This window comes from Triplophysa rosa, linkage group LG7 (assembly GCF_024868665.1).
Source record: "Triplophysa rosa linkage group LG7, Trosa_1v2, whole genome shotgun sequence".
NCBI classification, from domain to species: Eukaryota; Metazoa; Chordata; class Actinopteri; order Cypriniformes; family Nemacheilidae; genus Triplophysa; species Triplophysa rosa.
In genome coordinates this window covers 214,818-232,496 of record NC_079896.1, presented here as the reverse complement: position 1 = coordinate 232,496, position 17,679 = coordinate 214,818, and the positions used below count along the sequence as shown (strand labels likewise).

The following is a 17,679-nucleotide window of genomic DNA, read 5'->3' as shown; positions in this document are numbered from 1 at the left end:
ATGCACTGAAAATACCTTTCAATAACTCTGCTACTAGATTTAGTTATGCTGTGATCATCTGTGTCTCCATTTTCATTGATCTTGTCTGTATTGGCTGGTTGGTTCTTGTCACATGACAAGAAACTTTTTCATCTCGATGACGCTCCTGAAAAAAGAGCGCGTCGCACCGCATGCGCGTTGTTAAGAAAAATACTTGATGTTTCGTTCAGGTTTTGTTGTATATTAATTTGATGCACTTAAAGAAATATTGAGGAAAACAACCCAAAAATGAGTCTCGTAGGTTTACGACTAATACAAAGGCCCATAATTTTAATTTCTATGTTGGATATGTTTCTGTTATTAGATTAAGACCCTCACACTTTTATTTAAAATTGTTTATATTTGTTAGTGTTTGTTATTTTGTAACACATTACATTAGTCATCATCAGATTGAAGCGTTATCACTCTGCAGGAGAGTTTTGCTCGAGCAGCGTCTGATAGCCCCGCCTCCCTTCTGCTACGTAAGCGAAACTGCGACCGTTGAGTGCGTGAAGTGTCCACAGTTCCACACACTTCATATTTTCGGCACTTCAAGTGCACTTCTTTTTTTGAGAATTTTCAATGTGAACGCACTACTCACACTATTTATACTTCAAAATGGCGTAGAATAGTGCATAAGTGCGTGATTTGGGCCGCACCTGAAAACTTCACATCCCAGAAGTCACCGCGCTGTCTCTGCTTCTGTAATGCGCGTCACTAAACGCCAGCTGCGGGTTAATGTTTAGTATTTGGCATAGTTTGGATACAATAATAAGCTGTTAGTTATGAGATAAAGATAAATGTCTTACGCCGATCGGTGTGCGCAAACTGACAGGACACGTGACGTGCATCATTTTACTGCTCTCTCTCTTCAGCGAACTGTCGTTTAATAGCATTGACTGACATGTGTGCATATTTTGATAGTTGATTGAGGTTTAAAGGGTGGACTTATTTAAGCTGTATTCTTCATGTCTGTTTTGATGGCGTGGGTTCTGCGCAGGGTCGCGTCGCTTCAGACTGTCAGAAGATGGAAGTCTTACAAATCTGACGATTTCTTGAAGCACGAGGCAGTTCAGAAACACATTAAGCGCGTGTTAGATGAATATTGGTGTGTTTCGAGTCGTTTAGAGCGCGAGCAGGTGAGTGAATCTGAACGCAAAGGTTTAAATCATAAACTCGTTCACCTGTCGCGTGTCGTTGATGCGTTTGACAGAACTCAACACGCGATGAGAGAAGAGAAAGATATAGAGACACTCATTCACAGTAAGTCTAACTTCACTTTATTTACTCTTTTACCGCAAACCAAATGATGTTTCACGTGTGTGTCAGACAGTGCAGAAGAGGAGCAGATGCTTTCACTGCTGCGAGAGGAACACGCAGACATCAGCAGAAGATTACAGCAGCTGAAGAAAGAGGTGTTTCACTTCTGGATAGATTATAATAAATAACACGTGCTTGTGAGTCTGTATGACACCGTGAGTGTGTGTTTCTCAGTTGATTGAGACTCTGGTTCACACTGATGATGGTGATGATGGTAAAAATGTCATTCTGGAGGTGGCAGCAGGAAGAACCACTGGAGGTTTGTGATGGTACGCATTCAGAGTTTGATCAAGTGTGTGTATGTGGCAGAAGCTCATGAGTGTGTTTTCTGCGGGTGACATCTGTCAGCAGTTCACCAGAGAGATGCTCGGCATGTACCAGCACTTCGCCAACTACAAAAACTGGCACTTTGACATTTTCAATTATACTGCAGCTGATTATGGTACCAGAATTTTATCATCATCCTCTCTTGAGCTGTGAGTCATTGAATTGATTGATGTGTTTGATGTGATGTCACAGGTGAGGTGTGTGTGTTTGATGTGATGATGATGTCACAGGTGGGGTGTGTGTGTGTGTGTGTGTGTGTGTGTGTTTTTGATGTGATGATGATGTCACAGGTGGGGTGTGTGTGTGTGGTGTGTGGTGTCGTGTGCGCGTGTGCGCTGTGTGTGTTGTGTGTGTGTTTGATATGTGTTGATGACAGTGTGAGTGTGTGTGTGTGTGTGTGTGTGATGGTGTGTGTGTGTGTGCTTTGTGTGTGTGCGTGCGTTGCCGTGCGTGCGTGCGTGCGTGCGTGCGTGCGTGTGTGTGTGTGTTTGATGTTATGTGATGATGATGATGATATCACAGGTGAGGTGTGTGTGATGATGTCACAGGTGAGGTGTGTGTGATGATGTCACAGGTGATGTGTGTGACGTGATGATGATGTCACAGGTGGTGTGTGCGTGCGTGCGTGCGTGCGCGTGTGTGTGTGTGTGTGTGTGTGTGCGTGTGTGTGTGCGTGTGTGTGTGCGTGTGCGCGTGCGTGTGCGCGTGCGTGTGCGCGTGTGTGTGCGCGTGTGTGTGTGTGTGTGTGTGTGTTTTTGATGTGATGATGATGTCACAGATGAGGTGTGTGTGTGATGTGATGATGATGTCACAGGTGAGGTGTGTGTGATGATGTCACAGGTGATGTGTGTGATGTGATGATGATGTCACAGGTGGTGTGTGCGTGCGTGCGTGCGTGCGTGTGTGTGTGTGTGTGTGTTTTTGATGTGATGATGATGTCACAGATGAGGTGTGTGTGTGATGTGATGATGATGTCACAGGTGAGGTGTGTGTGTGATGTGATGATGATGTCACAGGTGAGGTGTGTGTGTTTGATGTGATGATGATGTCACAGGTGATGTGTGTGTGTTTGATGTGATGATGATGTCACAGGTGATGTGTGTGCGTGTGTGTGTGTGTGTGTGTGTGTGTGTTTGATGTGATGATGATGTCACAGGTGAGGTGTGTGTGTGTTTGATGTGATGATGATGTCACAGGTGAGGTGTGTGTGTGTTTGATGTGATGATGATGTCACAGGTGATATGTGTTTGTAGGGGGTCTTCATCACGCAGCCGTCAGGATCTCGGGGGACAGTGTGTATCGCTGGCTGAAGTTTGAGGGCGGCACACACAGAGTTCAGAGGATTCCTGAAGTCGGCCTGTCGTCTCGCATGCAGCGCATTCACACGGGAACGGTGACGGTGATCGTCCTGCTGCAGCCGGATGATGTGAGACACAGCGTCACTGACCCACGCTGAGATGTTTATTCGGTCAACATGAAACATTTCACATATTGGTTAATCAGTTTAATTGCATGTCTGAACAGATGACAGGCTTTTCATCATCTGCATGATCTTGAATATCTCTACACAGGTTGACATTCACATCGAGCCCCGAGAGCTGCGAATAGACACGTTTAAATCCAGAGGAGCAGGCGGACAGAGCGTCAACACCACTGACAGCGCCGTGAGAATCCTTCACCTGCCCACAGGTAACATGATTTCACTCATCACTGACGTTGCTCGGTGGCTTTGGTCGGGGTCACTGAGTGCAGCTATGACACGTCAGAGGAGATCTGGCCCTCCCGGCTGAGCCTGGTTTCTCCCGAGGTTTTTTTCTCTCCATTATTCAGCATTGGAGTTTGGGTTCCTCGCCACAGCAGAACAGTGCAGTGTTGGCTTGCTCACCGGGAGACTGCATTTATTTATTCATTTATTTATTAGATATTATTTATTATAATGATCTTGCTTGGTCTATAAACACCATGCACTGCGCTGTGTTTTACCTTTCTGTGTTTTTCTTATTTGCTCCTGTGAAGCGGCTTTGGAACAATGCACATTGTGAAAAGTGCTATATAAATAAAATTGAATTGAATTGAATTGATGCTGCTGGAGCGCTGTAATGATGTGGCTGTGTGTGTTTTCAGGGACTGTAGCAGAATGTCAGCAGTTTCGCTCTCAGTTAAAGAATCGAGACACGGCCATGCGTGTCCTCCGAGCACGTCTGTATCAGAGCTGCACAGGACAGCAGAGAGAACACACGCAAGCGTCACGCAAACAGCAGGTCTCTCAATGAAATACACGAGTGACTCGACACAGATTGAGTGTGAGTGTGTGTGTGTTCATGTTTGTATATCCCGGTGGGGACCTAAACCTGAATACACACCAACACATGGGGACTCGTGTCACCGTGGGGACCAAAATTGAGGTCCCCAGGGGCAAAAAAGCTAATAAATTGTACAGAACAATATTTTTTACAAATCTAAAAATGCAAAAAGTGTTCTATGATCTTTAGGTTTAGGGATAGGGTTAGGGATAGGGGATAGAATATACAGTTTGTACAGTATGAAAACATTACGCCTATGGACTGTCCCCACGGGGATAGTCAACCAAAGCCTGTGTGTGTGTGTGTGTGTGTGTGTGTGCGCGTGCGCGTGTGTGTGAGATGTCAACGTGTGTGTGTTTGTGTCACAGGTGGGCTCTCGATCGCAGTCAGAGAGAATCCGCACATATAACTTCAGTCAGGACCGTGTGACGGATCACAGGAGTGGTCACGTGATGCGTGACATCAAGGTAACGTGTGGATCACTGATCATCTGAGAGTGTGTGTTGAATGTGAATGTGCAGCTGTGTGTGTGTTGACAGGAGTTCATGAGAGGAGGTGAGAGTCTGGAGGAGATGATCAGACTCCTGCAGGAGCACACAGACAGAGAAACGTTACTCAAACTGCTGGAGAACAACATGTGAAACCTCATGTTCCTCGTCTCCCGTCTGTGATGATACACATCTGTGAGTGAATGTTGTTTCTGTGTGTTATTTGTTTGTCTCATTTACTCTTTCTCTCTTTTGCTGATGTTAATAAAGTGTCTTCTATATGTCATTATAACAAGAGTCACTTGTTCTTTAAACAGGGCCACCACACAATTACTGTCTCTAGTGTGTATAACAGTCCCAAACTGAAGTTGGCAAACCCCTGGTGGTTCGTAAAGGAATTGCAGTTGATACAGCAGGACACTGTCTCTCTACCAGTGTTGTTTCCATTACTTTGAAAAAAGTTAAATTGCAAAGGAATGTTAGAGGTAAAAAAAAGGACAATAGTTATTTTATAAAATAAAAAATATTTATTTTTCTGTCAAATAAAACGGATAAAAATGTTTTTTGAAGATAATTTGAAGCAAATGTGTTTTTATAATATGCATATATATTTTAAATCTCAGAGGTACTTCAAGTAAATCATTTAGTTAAAAGAGGCTCAGCTGACAAATAAGGTTGAAATCCCCTGCTATACACAATTATTATTTATATGGATAGTGTTGATATTGGATATGTTTTGGAAGATTTGTAACAATACTGACACTATCAATACTGATCCAGGATCAAAGTTTCTTCAAAGCTTGAGAGACGTTGACATTGGTGTTGTTTTTCATTCTTTATATTTACATGTGTATGCATTTGGCAGCGACTTACATTGCACAAACTCAAAAACAAATGTATGATATCATGCAATCTATGTTATGCTCTAACCACTGAGCCACAGTGTTAATAATTATTGTTATTATTAGTGTTCTTTACTAATGGCTGGAATACACTACAACTTTTTAAATCCCAACAGATTTTTTTAAAACTAGACATCACACACTTGCAGACTTCTTGAAAGTTTCAGATAGAAACTGGCACAGACTTTCTGCAACAAGTCCAGAGTGACAATCTGAGCAAAAGTCTTGTGTATTTTAGCCTTTACTTGTATATATTCATTTAATGCTATCATTGCTTTAGTTTAATCTCATTTTAAATGCTGTATTTGTGTTCACGAGTCTCCAATGCTCTGCATCTCAAGATTTTCAATAACATCACAACACTGCTTTTTCTCGATTTGTACTTTACGAGAATAAAATTAAACAAAAACTGTATAAAATTTTGAGACCTTTGGGCAGTTAGCGTTATAGTTATTAGTCTAAATACATTAGTGGACAAAGTGATTTGTCACTTTCTTGATATGATATAATATTTGTCTAATGTATTTCTAGTCAGATGAAGTGAGACTGAGAGTTGATTCTCTCATCCTCACTTCGTCTTTGTTTCTGCATCTGAAGTGTTAACTCATTACAGTCTCTGAGTAACACTCATGTAGTACAACAACTCTTACTCTTGAATCTGGATCCACAAGTCCAAAATATATTTGGATTCATGTAGTTTTTATGATTATACACAATAAATTACCATTTCTGTATTATTTGTTACAAAATCTATATATTTACTCTGTTTTATCATGTGTATTGCTGCTCTCTAAAACTGAAAAGCACTCTAGAAATAAACCTGAAGTGAAATGGAATTTATGCACTTAAGACTTATCCACAGGGACGAATGATCAATGAACTGAAAAACTCATTTGAATGAATCACTAAATAGGGTGCTGCACACTCCCTCAGAAGAAAACACACAAGTGTACAGGTGACTCTCTGATCACACAAACAACTCCACTGATAGCGTTGCATGTGAAGAGAGAGAGAGAGAAAATATCAACACGCACACGCCTGCCTATCAGACACGGACAGAAACATTCAAGAAAATATATTTTATGACGCAGGTCTTTCAATTCCGTTTGTTCATGTTGATTTGGCACCTTAAACAGGCACATTTTAGAAACATCAAGAATTCGTCACACCGAACATCTCACCCAAACATGAAATATATTTGCTCAAAGAAAACAAACACGCATGTCATTTAAGGAGCACGCTAAAACCAAAAACTTGTGGACAAATATTTCATCTACGGCTTTAATTCTGTCAATTAAACAATTAAACTATTAAAAAACACAAGATGCCATCACAAAGCAGCCAAATCATTTTTTCACATATATTCACATATCCAAATCTGACCCGACATCGACCTGTGAAACAAGCATATGACAGAGAAAAGATTCAATGGTCACACAACATGACATCAGTCATCATCTTCTCTCGGTCGGAGACTTCTGGATTTGCCGTTCTCAGTCTTTCTCTTCTTGAACGTGGCTCCAGCGTTGCTCTCATCTCCCAGTGATGTGATGGTGCGCTCTTTAAATCTGGACTTGGGTTCAGGCGGGAGATCCGGCGCAGTGTCTGCATGCGGCAGCTGTAAATCCACATGCTCACTGCAGACGACACATCAGTTATTAATGATATTATTATTAAATACATTGGTGCTCATGATGTTCACATAACACAACGGTTCTCACTAGGGGTCGTCCGGTGGCTGGATTTTCTCCCAGGCTCCATAAGGATTTACTGGTCTGGATTTCTTTACTGAAGTCTCTTTGTTCGGGACTACAGGAGGAGTTTGAGGAACACAGCTGTCAGCCTCTTTCACCTCCTCATCGCTCGCTTTCTGTCCTCCATCATCCCCTGACGAGGTCTCGCTCTGCTCTGCCTTCCGTTTCTGTTGAAAACAAACCAGTTTATTGTCTCGCTGCGTCTGGTTCTCCAGACCGGCTGTTTCTTACCCTAAAGTTGATCTTTGGGACTTTGGTTTGTTTGCTTTCAGCCGCTTCTTCTTCTGTTGTTTCTTGAGGAGGTTCAGACTTCTCTTCAGCTGTGGAGAGAGACTCGGCTTGAGGAGGAGCGGCTTCTCCCTGCGTCTCCTCCTGAGGTGATCCGTCCTTTAACTTTAGCTCGTCGGGTTTCTCCCAGCTGGATTCTGCTCAGAAACACTTTTCATTCAGTCGTGTGCGTGCGTGCGTGCGTGCGTGCGTGCGTGCGCGTGGCTCTGCAGCTTACCGCCCGTCTCTGTGTTGTAGTAGTATGTGTATCCTTCAGGACTCACGGCTTCTATCCACACACCTCCCGATGATCCCTGCACAAAACACGGTTCATGTGCTCGACTTCAACAGACATCAGACATGAAGCTGAAGAGTGAATCAGAGTGTACCTGCGTTTGACCTGATGTACTGTCACCCTGAAACACGCCCGGTTTCTGCCACTGAGACTCTTACATCAACATTAACAACAACAACAACAACAACAACAACAACAACACAGTCAATCACATCAGAAAAAATCCCATTCAGCAGAACTCGTGTGTGAGAGACATCATACCTCCTGTGATGGTGTTGTAAAAATATATCTGACCATCATGTGTTCTGCCCTCCAGCCAAACATCCGCTGGTTTATTCCTGCTCACTTTCATCTTCGCTTTCACCTTCACTTTAACTTCACGTTTGTTAGATTTGGTCTGTGGTTTAACAGGAGCCGATGACGCAGGCAAACTCTCATCTGTACACAAGCAAACAATAATAATAACAACAACAATCAGTGCAAAATATATATACACACATGTATAACTTAAAACATCTTTCATCACATTCTGACAAAAACAAACATTACAGCTCTGTGCTCTTTCTGCAGATCTTCATTTCTGTCTACACAGAGGAGAATGTTATTGCTCAGATGTTTCTCTTTTATAGCTCAGGAGATCAGATTCAAGTATCATCTCAAATGCTTAAATGAGAAACAAACGAGAGTGTAATAGTTGTAAATGATTCACATCGGAGGCATAAATAATGAATCTGAATGATCAGAAGAATTTCCATTAATCATTCACACATATATTAACGTACCTATATATTTCTTTATTTCATTGTTGTAGTAAATTATGAAATTCTGTTTTTGTTCTTTTTTACTTTGCCTAGACTACACACATTGATTGCACTTACTGTATTTTTGACTACATTTGACTACATATACTGTGTGTGTTGCGTGTCAATAAAAGTTGAAGACTTGTACCGGACGGATTGTTGAGTCTCTTCAGATCCTCCTCGTAAGCTTTCAGAGCAGCTTCTTCCATCGCTGCAAACTGCTTTGACGTCTTCTCATCCTGTTTGGCTTTGGCGATGCTCTTTTTCTTAATCTGTCGTGCGACATGGACACAGGAGAGTGACACAAACGCTGCTGACCAATAGGAGATGATCTTTACAGACACACAAACACGCTCTTATCATCATACACATGCTGAAGTGAGAACAGCAGCCAATATTCAGTTTATAAACACATCAACGCCTCTGCGCCCCACCAGCTACAACACACACACTACACCTGAATGGACAAACACACGACGTCACGCCTGCAGTTCACTCCTGATGTGTGCAGTATACAACAGACAGGTTTCCCATAATGCACCTGGCTGCTCACTGAACACAATGAGGAGGTCATGATCTGAATGAGTAACTACAGTATGAACTCTATATACTGTACACTACCTCATGCCTCTTAAAAAGAAAGGCTAGGAGAATGGAGAAGATGTATCAGATGGTGAGAATAACAGCAGTGCATTGTGGGATACAGTAATGTATGCAGACAGCACACAGATGATGTGGATTCACATTGAAAACACTGCTATACTATGATGTTAAACATGTATAGAGTGTGTAGTTAAACTCGGTTTAATATGCGTGCGTTTAGTGTAGTGTCTCTTTTAACTTCACTTACATCCTCGATTTTGGCCGCGACATTTTCCTTGTGATTCTTTCCTCGCTCGTGAAACTGAACGCTCTGCATAAAAAACACAACCACGAGACAAGATTAAGTGCAAATCACGCGTGACTTTATATTAGAAGATCAAACACGAGCTATGATGAAGATGACACTCACGGGTTTATTATCTGCGATCCAACACTTGCAGTACTGACAGAACTTCCGCGGCTGAGATTTCCAATAATCTGCCCTTTATTGCACACAAAACACACACACGCACTTATAAACACACTCAGAACAGCACGCGCGTGTGTGTGTGAGTGTGTTTACATTTACAACTCAAAGAGACTTTTGGTGTTTTATTTAAAGTGTTGCGTTACTTACATGATGATTTATTATAAACGATGAAAACTTCAACCTCCTGCTCTCAAAAATGATCAAATATTCACTCATTCTACATTCTCACTCATGTCTCCTAGATATGACGTCACGAGCAGCGCGACACACTTTGAAGCTTCACTTTTTTTTGTTTCACACTGTAAAACTATAAACTATGTAAAATATTCGTAGTCGCATCTTAAAATTATAAAAAGTGTTAAAATAAACGTGTTGTATTAACACTTAATAAAGTAAACATGTAATAATATAGCAGTACTAAGAACACAGCAGCGTATTCAACTTTCATCGCCTCCCATATGGTCTAGCGGTTAGGATTCCTGGTTTTCACCCAGGCGGCCCGGGTTCGACTCCCGGTATGGGAAGAGTTCTTTTTCCTCACCAAAAGTGACTGCAATTAGAGAATTGATTATTATGTTATAGTCTACTGGAATTCAACTGAAATTACGAGAAAATATCTTTAACCAGTGACAAGGTGAGGTGACAAACTTTATTTATCCCCAGAGGAATATAAGACTGAAGTAATTCATAAATTAAAACATTAAAATAGACATTCAGAAATGAAATTACCAGAGTAATTAAAATATATACTCACAAAAACAACGGTTGGATCATTCAGACCAATAAGCGTGGATCATCAGATGAATAAAAATATGAGATAAATGTACAGTAATGTGAAACAACTCAAATATGCGTCAGCTCGTGTGTCTACAGAGAAGAACAGACTGACAGGACTTTAATATAACCCCGAAGAAATAAATGAATGATGCGTGTAATATATAAGCAGCAGTAGATGGGTTAGTCAGTCGAGACCTGTATACTTCAGTAGAGAAAGATCATTACAAACAAAACTTTATTTTGACTAAAAACTGACACAGTTTTTATCTGTGATATCAGTAATCAAGAAATCTCTGTGCATTATACAGAAACAACATGTAAACAAGTATAATACTCTCTTAAATATGTCTTACGTGATGAGAAAAACAGAACTAATCAATATCTGTGGCCATGAAACACAACAGTGAAAGTGTAACACCAAATAAATACAATCATATTAACAACAACATCAGCTTCAGGAACATTGTCAGATCATGAGTGCAAGTTGAAAAGAATTATTATTCATATAAACATCCACACATAAGTGTCATAGTAAAAAACATGTTCACATTTGCTTTAAATCTTGTGGATGACAGATGTTTCATCTCAGGAGCAGGTGATTGTTTTGCATACAAAGCTCTGGAAACATGACATATAAAGAGGAAGATCTGCTGTTTATCTGAAGAACACTTCAGTGAGAGAGAGAGAGAGAGGCCCTGACCAGCAGAGCGCTTCTAAACCCGTGCGGTTAATAACATCCATCACGCCAGCTTCCATCACGCAGCGCGCTCAACGTCAAAACACTCTTTGGTGGAGTCAGCAAACTACAGACAGAGACGTTACATGAAGAATATCAGACACACACGTTCAATCTCCAGAATAAATATGATACACTTCATTGACTAACTGTGTGTGTGTGTGTTCATGTTTGTATATCCCGGTGGGGACCTAAACCTGAATGCACACCAACTCATGGGGACTCGTGTCACCGTGAGGACCAAAATTGAGGTCCTCGTGGGCACAAAAGCTTATAAATTGTACAGAACAATATTTTTTAAAAATCTAAAAATGCAAAAAGTTTTCTATGATCTTTAGGTTTAGGGGATAAAATATACAGTTTGTACAGTATAAAAACATTACGTCTATGGACTGTCCCCACAGAGGTAATAAACCAGACATGTGTGTGTGTGTGTCAACTTCTAATCTAGTAGATCTTTGATGGTCACTCTGTCTACACTCTTCTGCATTATAAAGTTAATGTTATCATGACGTGTAATGTGGTGTACCTGCGTGCGGGTGTTGAGAGTTTGCTTCGAGGTGTGGATCCAGTGGCTATGAAAGAGGCGGGTCGTGGGAGAGCGCTGTGGGACGGGATCTGAGATCCGCTGCTGCTGGTTTTACTGGGCTGTGGAATCCCGCTGGTGGACAGAGACTGTAAACTGGTCGATGATGTCATGGGCGATGGACCTTTGACGGTGGGGCTGACGTAAGCCGTGGCCTTCAGGGGCTGACGGGACGAGAAGTTTCCCACACTCTGAACGCGGTTCTGCAGCTGCCCGGGAGACGGAACTTCACACACAAGCAGAACAGAATCACTCATGAGAGCGTCCACACCGAACTTTATAAGAGAATGTGTGCAGACGTGAAGTCGGGTGGATGTACAGTAAGAGTTCACTCTGTGATATTTGGAATGAAATGAGGATGACAGATTTTAATATATGATGAACTGACACATACTGCAGGACTGCAGGCGACCCAGCACGCTCGACGAATCAAAGCTTTGACTGTTCCGGATGGACGGAGACGTTTGATTGGCCGGGATCGACGTGCTCAGAGATTTCAGGAGGTTGGGCATACTCCTCCTCAGCGTCTCTGAAAGAAGAGCACTTCCTGTTAACTTCACCAATCACTGTTTAGATCATGACATCATCACACAGAACTGCCAACTCATTTCCCAAAATCCACCAAATGATGTTTTACATCAGATTAAAGTGACAGTGACATGTGTTGTCCTTCACTCCTGACCGCAGCTGCTTCGGTGTTCTTATAGATTTAGATGATCAGGACCACGTCTCGTTTAAATCTCAGCGGGAGAAAATCATCACTCAACATGAAAATATCACAATGAAGTGACAGAACCACCTAAATGATGTTCATGGCACACTAAACAAATATTCAAGAATGATTTCTTTAATTCTATACCTTTTGTTTATGTCTGTGCTGTTTAGAATCCAGTTGCGTTGAAAAAAAAAACAATTCTGCAAGAGCGCAAGTGTGTGTTCATGCGTCAGTAGATCTCAACAACGTTTAAAGAATCAAAAGAAACGATGAAGAAACTGACTGACTGACTGAGGATCTCTAGTTGTCAGATCAGTGATGATGTCTTTGAAATATTTCCACACAGCGTTGTGATTGGTGTTCATGAGATGATGGAGCATGTTCTCACCCGAGGTGTTCCTGACGCCCGTCTGCTCTCCGGCCAGGTGACTCTGAATGGGTGAGATGGGGGGGTAGCTCAGGGAGGTCCAGTCCCTGACGCCGCTGAAGGTGTGCGAGTGTGTCAGGCCGTGCCGCAGGGGTCCCGCCCGGCTCAGACGAGGCTGTGGAGGGGGCAGCTGAGCGTAATCTTCATCCTCATCCTCTTCCTCATGCGGCTGTGACTCACCTCGCTGACCCAACGGAAAGGAAAAGCTGGCACTGCGGCGGTTATGAGCGGACGAGGTCGTGACGAAATCTTGACGTAAACCTGAAAAGAACAAAGGAAGCGAAACACAAATCGGGACTCAAAGAAAGAGATCATACAGAAGAAATGAAGTCTGTGAGGATGACAGGACCCGTCACGCGTGTGTACTTACTCTCCTCCTGCAGACGAGCCATCACCTGAACATCCATCAGGTCCTGAAGCTTATAACCCAGAGGAACAGAGTCCACGCTTGCATCACAGACGTCTGCAGACATCTGCAAGCTGCGTCTCACACCTCCACCTGTGACACGCGAACAACATGACTCTCATGCCTGTGATGACGCTGTGCGTGATTGGGTGTCACCGTGGCGATATGATCACGTGACATCAGCAGACGGGAATGATGGGATACAGCATCACTACATTAGACAGTCAGGTGTGTGGTCAGGTACGTTACCTGCTCTCTCACAGGTACTGCTGCTGGGGTTCAATGTAACACAGAGAGGAGAAACTCCGACGACACGAGCACGAGGAAGCGCAGGAGAACACGGAGAGGAGAAACTTGACCTCCATTTGTTCACTGACACACACACACAGATTTAATCATGTTAACACGTCACAAGCTCGATGCTCAGTGTTCAAGATTGACATCAGCTAATCCTACATGAGAGATTCACATCCGTCACTGGAGTTTACATCCAAGCTGAATCAAACACACGTGACGTGTGACTGAAGAAGTTTTGTGTTGACACAAAGACCTGTGCTGTGAGTCTCCTGCTCTTTGAATCTTTATGTTAGCCAGTAATAATAATGCTGCACTTAGCATGAGGAGCCAAACACAGTTTCTATGGTTACGGTGAGTCTACAGGCTGAATATAGCAGCAAGAACCTCCCCCCACCCTTACATCAGAGCAGAGAGATTGCGTCTGTAGTTCATGAGGTTCGTTCAATCCAGAGACGAAGCTGACGTTGTCATTATTATTACATCACGAGATTGAGACGTGTCTGCCACGCCCACTCATGACATGCTCCTCCCCCTCAAGCGCTGTACTGTATCTGAACTACTCTAGACCAGTGGTTCTCAAACTTTTTCATTGTAAGGCCGCCTTTGTGTAGGGTGCATCACGTTGTGGCCTCCCAAATAAGTACTTATAATCTTATACTTGAACCAAAAACATATTCAGTTTTACAATGCTGGAACATCAATTCTTTTGGTTGGTGGTCTTATTTTTCTGATGTTTGATTGCATAAAATGTATGATAAATTTCTATATTTCATAAAATGCCACAAAATCTGTGGGCCCCCTGGATCCATCTTGGGGCCCCCCAGTTTGAGAACCACTGCTCTAGACAGTCTAGTCGAACATCGCTGTGTGCGCAGTTCTGAGAGACTTAAGTGTTTGACTGAGTGTGTGTCTGCCGAGATCCACACCTGATCGCTGCTGATCCAGAACCTGTCGACACCAATCCAGAGCGCTCAAACCCTCACCTGACCACAGACACCTGGAGGACACGTACAGCCTGAGAGAGAGAGAGAGAGAGAGAGAGATGTGAAGTCACGTCACAGACCAAATGTTTCTACAATCACTAATCTTCAGTTTTGTAAATAAGACAATTCATTATCTTCACAGTTCAGCTGCTCTACTAAATGAGTAGCAATCAAAGAGAAAAGCCATCTTTCTGTGTCTCACTTCAAATATCTACAATAAATCCATCACACACATCACAGGTTCAGAAGTGTGTGTGATGTTTGTCACGAGTGAACTCGGCTCTGAAACTGGTTCACTTGTCGTCATCTTCTCTGTGTGCGTGTGTGTGTGTGCGTGTGCGTCCTGACAACTGTTGTTACTCTGCGTCTGAGTGTTTCAGTCAGTGTGTCTGATCACACAAATGAGGTCGATGTGGACAGAAAATCAGATCACAGATCAGATGATGATGATGAAACATGATGACTGACAGATCGGATCACAGGAGATCTCACCACGTCTCGTCAGATTCGCTCTGTGGGATCAGAGTCTCCAGGTCCAGAATCTCCAGCTGGTCCAGAAGCGCGTGCGGCTCTTCATCCTCATCATCCTCCGCGGCGGAATGCGGCTGGAAATACGGGAACGGATCTTCCGGAGGGAAACACTGACACGCGAGGTTCGGTACCGGACTCGGGACGCAGCAGGAGCTCGCGAGCAGACACGCCGGCGCGGGCGTCGCGATGTTCGCGCGGCTGCGCAGCTGCTCGTTCTGCCGCTCTAGCTTCCGCACGAGCTCCTGCAGCTTCTGCACCTCGAGCTCCGCGCGGACGTCCGGCATCAGCACCACCGCCTCCATCCGAACCGAACACACGAGACAGTCACAGACGAGCTCGCGCCCGCCCGCGCGAGACTACTCCACCACCGCTGCGCGAGACTCTCCGCCAATGAGCGGCGGGTAGCGCGAGACCGTCCGACTGTCACCTCCCAACACTAGTTATGGGTCGTTCTTGAACGATTCGTTAATTTTGAACGAATCTTTAATGTGACTCGGGAAGAACGAGTCGTCTCGGGGAGTGATTCGTCCAGTCGCGCATGCGCATTGCGCAACATTCTATGGGTCTTGTGACAAAAGAACGAACGACTCAAACCCGAAGACTCGGGAGATGAACTAATCAATTCTCTTTCCGGCTCAGACTGCATTGGTAAAGCGTAGGGGGCTGTCACTTGATGAACGAACGACTCGAACCCGAAGACTCGGGAGATGAACTAATCAATTCTCTTTCCGGTGTCGTGCCGAAAACACACTCCCTGCCAGATTATGCACCCCCCCTCCCCACAATGGTTAGGGTGAGGATTAGATGTTAGGGGAGGGGTTAGGATTAGGATTGGGTGTGGGGAAGGGTTAGAATTAGCCAATCGGACAGCGTGTTATTGAAGGGGGTGCAGAATCTGGCGGGGAGTGTGTTTTCGGCACAACACCGGCTCTGACTGCATTGGTTTAGTTTACGAAGATGTCACGTCGTGAACGAACGAGTCAAACCCGAGGACTTGTCAGATAAGAGGTGTGGTGAGCTAATCATAGACTAAAGACCCAGGTAAACAATGAATTAATCTTTTCTGTTTCTTATAGCGTTATAGTTTTGTATTGTTTGTAATGTGTTCAACGTTTGCATAAGTAGTAGATGTGTTAGGAAAGTAACATGTAACATTTTAATTATATTTTGCTAAAATGAACGAAATGAACGATGACTCGAAAAAAGATTCGTTCATTTTGCTGAACGAGACTCAAAGGTCCGAGTCAGTAAAATGATCCGAACTTCCCATCACTAGCTAAAAGCCGCGGGCTAGCCTGCGAGCAGCCTGCGACCTCGTCAGTGGGCCTGTTTAGTAACGTCACGATTACTAATTGGATGGCGTACACGCACACTTGGGTTTTGTTAAATAATAAGACTATACATTGTACATGTTTCAAACCCGTCAAACTGATCCCAAATCCGCCCAAATTTTGTCCACCCGCCCAAGCCAATTATTACCCGCACAATCAAATTCAAACCCGCCCAATCTGGCAACACTGCTTGTGCACTTGAAAGCTCAGAGGCGAGAGAAAGAACGGCATTTGAAGACGTCATGTGGCTGAGCCACACCGCCCCCTAATGGCAGGAAAAATCACAATGAAAGGAGTTTTTTAAAGGGGTCATATTGCACGGCTAAAACGAATATTATTGTTTGTTTTAAATGTAATGTAATGTGTATACACCATTTAAAGTTTAAAAAAACGTATTTTCCACACACCGTGCATGTTTGTGTCTCCTCTTTGCCCCGCCTCTCTGAAACGCGCTGATTTTTTACAAAGCCCATCGCTCTGAAAAGCGAGGTGTGCTATGATTGGCCAGTTCACCAGTGCGTAGTGATTGGTCAAATACTGCAAGCATTTCATGGAAATGTAACGCCTCTGACCATATTCGGAACATCAGGTTCCAAAGCAGTTGTACTGACAGACGATACAATGAGATTTACAATTACGCCCACCTTAACTACGTGTAGATTTGGGCGGTCTTAGTCAAATCATGTTACGAAGTTACGTAGATTTGTGGGGGTGTGGCTACACGAGGAGTTTCAGGCAGGTCTGGGTGAGCATTCGCTTTTAGAACGCATTTTTTGTTCCCACACTTTGATTTGTGCAATTTTACGTGTCTAATACATGCATGGGTAACTTATAACACACCAAAAACACAGAAAAACACATACTTCTGCCATATGACCCCTTTAAATCACTAATACAATGTTTAATTTAAGATGAAACTCTAAATCAATAAATACATTTTCCTTAACAAAAATACTACTTACATTACTTACGGCCACTTTTTTACTATAAATTAACTTTTCTATTTTATTCTCTTTTATATTTACTGCAGTATATCTTTGTTCTAAGTTTGTCCTTTATTATATTTTTATTGCTTTTCTACCCCATCTGCAAAATAGAATTTCAGGTACATACTGTATGACAATAAAGATCTTGAATCTGATAAGGGGGGTGTATAAATTAGCAACCTAATTAACCTAATTTAGCTGAAGCAAGTTCGCTGATGATAATGATCAAAATTAAAAACAGAAAATGTACAGTCAGCCTGTCATTATGCAAGGCTCCTATATCAGAATGATCAGAATCAGTTCTTGTATAACACTGAAGGGGTTTATTCTGCGATAACAACCGACTGGATGCATTATC

At 43.1% G+C, this 17,679-nt stretch overlaps 3 protein-coding genes and 1 non-coding gene across 9 annotated transcripts; 2 read left to right on the top strand and 2 right to left on the bottom strand.

The window, feature by feature from the left end:
• Window positions 1-527: 527 nt before the first annotated feature.
• On the top strand, window positions 528-6,828 carry mtrf1 (mitochondrial translational release factor 1). 5 transcript variants are annotated; one of them, XM_057337420.1, is made up of 10 exons: window positions 528-1,281; window positions 1,348-1,433; window positions 1,513-1,599; window positions 1,675-1,780; window positions 2,919-3,091; window positions 3,237-3,354; window positions 3,790-3,926; window positions 4,337-4,435; window positions 4,508-4,651; window positions 4,774-6,828. In XM_057337420.1, the coding sequence occupies exons 1-9, from the start codon at window positions 987-989 to the stop codon at window positions 4,607-4,609; spliced, it is 1,203 nt and encodes a 400-aa protein (XP_057193403.1). In that variant the 5' UTR covers window positions 528-986; the 3' UTR covers window positions 4,610-4,651; window positions 4,774-6,828. The 5 variants fall into 5 exon arrangements, with proteins under 5 accessions (XP_057193403.1, XP_057193404.1, XP_057193405.1 ...); XM_057337421.1 differs by lacking the exon at window positions 1,675-1,780 and having other exon boundaries at window positions 529-1,281; window positions 1,513-1,597; XM_057337422.1 differs by having other exon boundaries at window positions 1,244-1,281; window positions 1,348-1,597; window positions 1,687-1,780.
• wbp4 (WW domain binding protein 4) lies at window positions 6,800-9,785 on the bottom strand. Its single transcript, XM_057337426.1, has 10 exons — window positions 9,694-9,785; window positions 9,487-9,559; window positions 9,325-9,387; window positions 8,623-8,746; window positions 7,936-8,112; window positions 7,769-7,827; window positions 7,618-7,693; window positions 7,344-7,537; window positions 7,080-7,279; window positions 6,800-6,995 (listed from the first exon to the last, which is right to left on the bottom strand). Coding segments are annotated over exons 1-10 (1,158 nt in total). The 5' UTR covers window positions 9,696-9,785; the 3' UTR covers window positions 6,800-6,805.
• Window positions 9,786-9,998: 213 nt separating this feature from the next.
• Window positions 9,999-10,070, top strand: trnae-uuc (transfer RNA glutamic acid (anticodon UUC)). The gene has a single exon. It is a non-coding gene; the product is annotated as a tRNA-Glu (tRNA).
• Window positions 10,071-10,185: 115 nt separating this feature from the next.
• On the bottom strand, window positions 10,186-16,547 carry LOC130556381 (SLAIN motif-containing protein 1-like). 2 transcript variants are annotated; one of them, XM_057337318.1, is made up of 8 exons: window positions 14,966-16,547; window positions 14,417-14,505; window positions 13,443-13,565; window positions 13,158-13,286; window positions 12,749-13,048; window positions 12,034-12,174; window positions 11,589-11,871; window positions 10,186-11,126 (listed from the first exon to the last, which is right to left on the bottom strand). In XM_057337318.1, exons 1-8 carry the CDS (start codon window positions 15,304-15,306, stop codon window positions 11,051-11,053), a joined length of 1,482 nt encoding a protein of 493 aa, XP_057193301.1. In that variant the 5' UTR covers window positions 15,307-16,547; the 3' UTR covers window positions 10,186-11,050. The 2 variants fall into 2 exon arrangements, with proteins under 2 accessions (XP_057193301.1, XP_057193302.1); XM_057337319.1 differs by having other exon boundaries at window positions 12,040-12,174; window positions 14,966-16,540.
• Window positions 16,548-17,679: the final 1,132 nt, after the last annotated feature.

Excerpts from the sequence above, each read along its gene's own strand:
- mtrf1 (XM_057337420.1), top strand. The coding sequence starts at position 987 with ATGTCTGTTTTGATGGCGTGGGTTCTGCGCAGGGTCGCGTCGCTTCAG. Across the intron at positions 1,600-1,674 it reads CAGGAAGAACCACTGGAGGT|GACATCTGTCAGCAGTTCAC; the intron begins TTGTGATGGTAC and ends TTTTCTGCGGGT. Across the intron at positions 3,355-3,789 it reads AATCCTTCACCTGCCCACAG|GGACTGTAGCAGAATGTCAG; the intron begins GTAACATGATTT and ends GTGTGTTTTCAG.
- wbp4 (XM_057337426.1), bottom strand. Across the intron at positions 7,538-7,617 it reads CTACAACACAGAGACGGGCG|AATCCAGCTGGGAGAAACCC; the intron begins GTAAGCTGCAGA and ends GTTTCTGAGCAG. Across the intron at positions 6,996-7,079 it reads CAGCCACCGGACGACCCCTA|TGAGCATGTGGATTTACAGC; the intron begins GTGAGAACCGTT and ends TGTCGTCTGCAG.
- LOC130556381 (XM_057337318.1), bottom strand. The coding sequence starts at position 15,306 with ATGGAGGCGGTGGTGCTGATGCCGGACGTCCGCGCGGAGCTCGAGGTG. Across the intron at positions 13,049-13,157 it reads GGCTCGTCTGCAGGAGGAGA|GTTTACGTCAAGATTTCGTC; the intron begins GTAAGTACACAC and ends TGTTCTTTTCAG. Across the intron at positions 11,872-12,033 it reads CCTGCAGTCCTGCAGTATGT|TTCCGTCTCCCGGGCAGCTG; the intron begins GTCAGTTCATCA and ends TTGTGTGTGAAG.